This window comes from Micropterus dolomieu, linkage group LG03 (assembly GCF_021292245.1).
Source record: "Micropterus dolomieu isolate WLL.071019.BEF.003 ecotype Adirondacks linkage group LG03, ASM2129224v1, whole genome shotgun sequence".
Lineage (NCBI taxonomy): Eukaryota > Metazoa > Chordata > Actinopteri > Centrarchiformes > Centrarchidae > Micropterus > Micropterus dolomieu.
The window spans coordinates 887,156-890,545 of NC_060152.1; the positions used below are offsets into that span (position 1 = coordinate 887,156).

Consider the following 3,390-nt stretch of genomic DNA (forward strand, 5'->3'; position numbering starts at 1 on the left):
ACGATTTTTTTTTATACAGTCTTTGATTGTACATCGCATATTCAAAAACCTTATATGTACGTGAATTGAACTGAGCTGCATAGGCCATGCCCATTTCTGTCTATAATTTTATTTCACAAAATCACGAAATGTGGAAAACCTACTTTTTTAAACTCCTCCAAGGTGGTGAGTCTGATCTGGACAAAACTTTGCATGTAGAATTTATGGACCCTCATGAACAAAAGTTGTATAAAGATTTTTGATAATCCAAAATGCAAAAGTTATAGAGGAAAAACTGTAGCTTGCACGTAAACAGGAAGTGATGTTATATCTCCACATAGGTCTGTCCTATTAACTCATAACTTAAGCCAGTACCTCTCATACCCCACCGAGGCTCTATTCAAAATGTGCCGTTAATCTGCCACTAGGTGGAGCTACATATGCAGCGAGGTCATATCTCCACATCATTTTGTCAGATTAACACAAAACACAGGCACACGGAGGCTCTGTGAAAAATGTCACACAAATCAGCCACTATGTGGCATTCTTGTTGAAAAATCGTGAAATAGGCAAAAAAAAAAAAAAAAACTGTCCAAAGCACTGTTAAATTTAGAAGGGTGGTACAGACATGTCCACACATGGAAGACGCCAGAAATTACATATGTCCACAAGCAGGTGCTACAACAATGGTAAGTGCGTTTTGCCAGTGACTCCCACATAGTGCGTATTCAAAAACTCTGTATGCACATGTTCCCTGAATTGAGCTGCATCTTGTGATATAGACCACTTTGCATGTAGAATCTATGGACCCATCTTTCTTATTTTGTTTAACAGGATGTACAATATTGAAAACTTTTTTTCCCTCCCCCCCACCTCCCTCACCGGAATGATCTGTCCGCAGACTCCAATGGGTTCATGTCTGGTGTAGCAGAAATAATCTCCATCGATAGGGATGGTCTTTCCCTCCCATTTGTCAGCCCAGCCTGCGTAGTACCTAAACAAGTGGTTTAGACATGTGTTAGTAAAATGTCTGTACTTACCAAAAATGTTTTTCCCCCCAAAAGTTTAAAGCAAAGCTAATTTGTCTTTCTTATGTCTTACCTATGATATTACACTAAAGAGCTAAACAAATTGTCCACTCTGACTGAGGCAGCTGAATGAAGCTTTAAAATGTCATGAAACCCTGTGCTGTGTGTACCTGAAACATTTCACCACATTAGGCAGATCCACGGTGTAGGATACAGCGTATGGCTTCCCATTGTCAATGGTCTCCAGTTCCTGCGGCAACAAAACAATATCATTTTTATGCACAGCAACTGTACATGCTATATACAACACTGGAACAATCTAAACTATGCAATCTTATGTGATACATCACAGAAATAATGGAAAAATGACCCTACTTCTCACCTGATTTATTACCTTAGTAAACACTTTCCTTATGAGTTTATGGTCTCAATCGCTAGTTTCAAGTCTTATACAATACGACATGATGTTCATTTAGTCGATTATGGTCCCATTTAGGCGAAAATAGACCATAACCATCTGCAACACAGCCGCCTCACACCTCGACATGCTTCACCTGTGAGGGCCCGCCACTGCTTGCAGCTTTAATATTTAATGGTGTGCACACCATTTCCAGTTATTCACAGGAGCAACCAGGTTGTTTCATTTTCTGTTCTGAATGTCTAAATTTAACATAGCTATAGCTATGCCTTCTCCAGTGTGCAATGGTAGTTAAATGACATTGCATCTTCCCAGAAGTTCATTTTATCATACAATATTTATTCAAGTAATGTTTTTTACTTATGTAACGGTTCATATTCAATGAAAGCACAAGAGAGTTTGTTTTAATTAGTCATTCATCTCTTCTTTTGACTTGTTCTCTAAATAATGTGTTAGTATTATCTGAACATGTATGTAATGTGTGCGCTCATGTGAATATACCTGGTGGGGCAACAACTTAGTACAAATAAAAGCATCCCTGCTTTCTCCCCAAGTGCTGTTCACCAGTGTTTTGACATTTAATGATGACTCACAGCGAGGTAGGCAGCATTCCTCTCAATGGCATCGGCCAATCGATTGAGTAACAGGCCGCGATGAGAGGCGTCCATCCGTCGCCATGGAGACCCCAACCGAAAGGCATTACGTGCTGCCTTCACTGCCTTGTCAACATCTGCCTGGAAGTTGAACACAACAACATGATGAAGTGGCAATACTATTGTTAAAAATATCTTTGGAGAATCAAATACATTAAAGTAAAATGAAATTTACCAATGATTTCAATCAATCAATTCAGAATCAAAACGTTAAATTGTATCAAAAGAATAATTCAATTCTCCTCTTTTGATTAATGTATCAATTTTCATAACATAGCTAAAAGCACAATGTGCGTTATGCTATCAACACCTCTGACGCTCTAGTGCGTTTGGAACATACAGATGAATGGCAGATCAAGAAATGTTTTTCTTGGAATGGCAATACCCTAAACCCCAACCCTAACTCTACCCGTAACCCCATTTTCTTAGCGGGGCATTTTTCCCCAGTGGGTGTTTGAGCTCATTAAACATACTAAGTAGGGCTGCAACGATTAGTCGACGTAATTGGCGACATCGACTATAAAAAGTCGTCAACGTGAAATTTCATTGTCGATGCATCGTTACATAGATGCCGTTTAAGGGAGAGATAGCAATCTTCATATTAGGAACATTTCTGGTTGTTTATTTCTAACTGCAATGCACTACAGGAAGTGCTGGGGGCAGTATCGCTTCCACTGTCTGCCATGACTGCTTGACTAAGAGACTACTCCCGAAGAAGCAGCATTCATGCAAGAAGTTAAAGTCAAGTTTTGTATGTTATTTAATCACTTAATACACTTTTGAGGCGAGAAATCAACTTTGTAGAATTTGAATATTGGCAGTTTTACCAAAATTGATGGCGAATCTAAAATGTGTGTTTTTGGGGAAGGCGCGAGGTTAGCGGTGCCAACCAGCCAGCCGGTCACGCCCACAGAGCCCTCTGGTCCCAGTTACTCAGACCACTGCAGCAGCAACAACAGAAGAAAGGCAGTGTTTCCCATTTTTACCCCCATTCACGTTAGCGGAGGGCTAAACCGGAAGTTAGCAGCTCTTTTTTATTTCAAACAGCTCAGGAAACATGTACTTTAAGTATCTGCACAGTATGTCACTCATGATGTTCAGCATGTGAAGCAAAATGTGTAGATTTATTAAGATGTATTTTCACGATCGTGATGCTAATGTCCGTTAGCACATTAATGGAGAAAGAAAGAAACGGAGAAAGAGGAGAACAGCGAACGTTTTTTTGTTTTTACAAGTTTTGTACGCTATTTAATCACTAAATACACTTTTGAGCGGTTTTGAGGCCAAAGTTGATGGCGAATCGAAAATGTGC

General features: G+C 39.6%; 1 protein-coding gene across 1 annotated transcript in view; it reads right to left on the reverse strand.

The window, feature by feature from the left end:
• Nucleotides 1–3,390, reverse strand: part of LOC123969035 (aldehyde dehydrogenase, mitochondrial-like) — a 39,913-nt gene that overhangs the window by 25,956 nt on the left and 10,567 nt on the right. The window contains exons 3-5 of the mRNA XM_046046134.1: nt 2,019–2,159; nt 1,178–1,257; nt 862–973 (exon numbers count right to left, since the gene is read on the reverse strand). Coding sequence (XP_045902090.1) covers nt 862–973; nt 1,178–1,257; nt 2,019–2,159 — 333 coding nt within the window. The remainder of the gene's footprint in view (nt 1–861; nt 974–1,177; nt 1,258–2,018; nt 2,160–3,390) is intronic.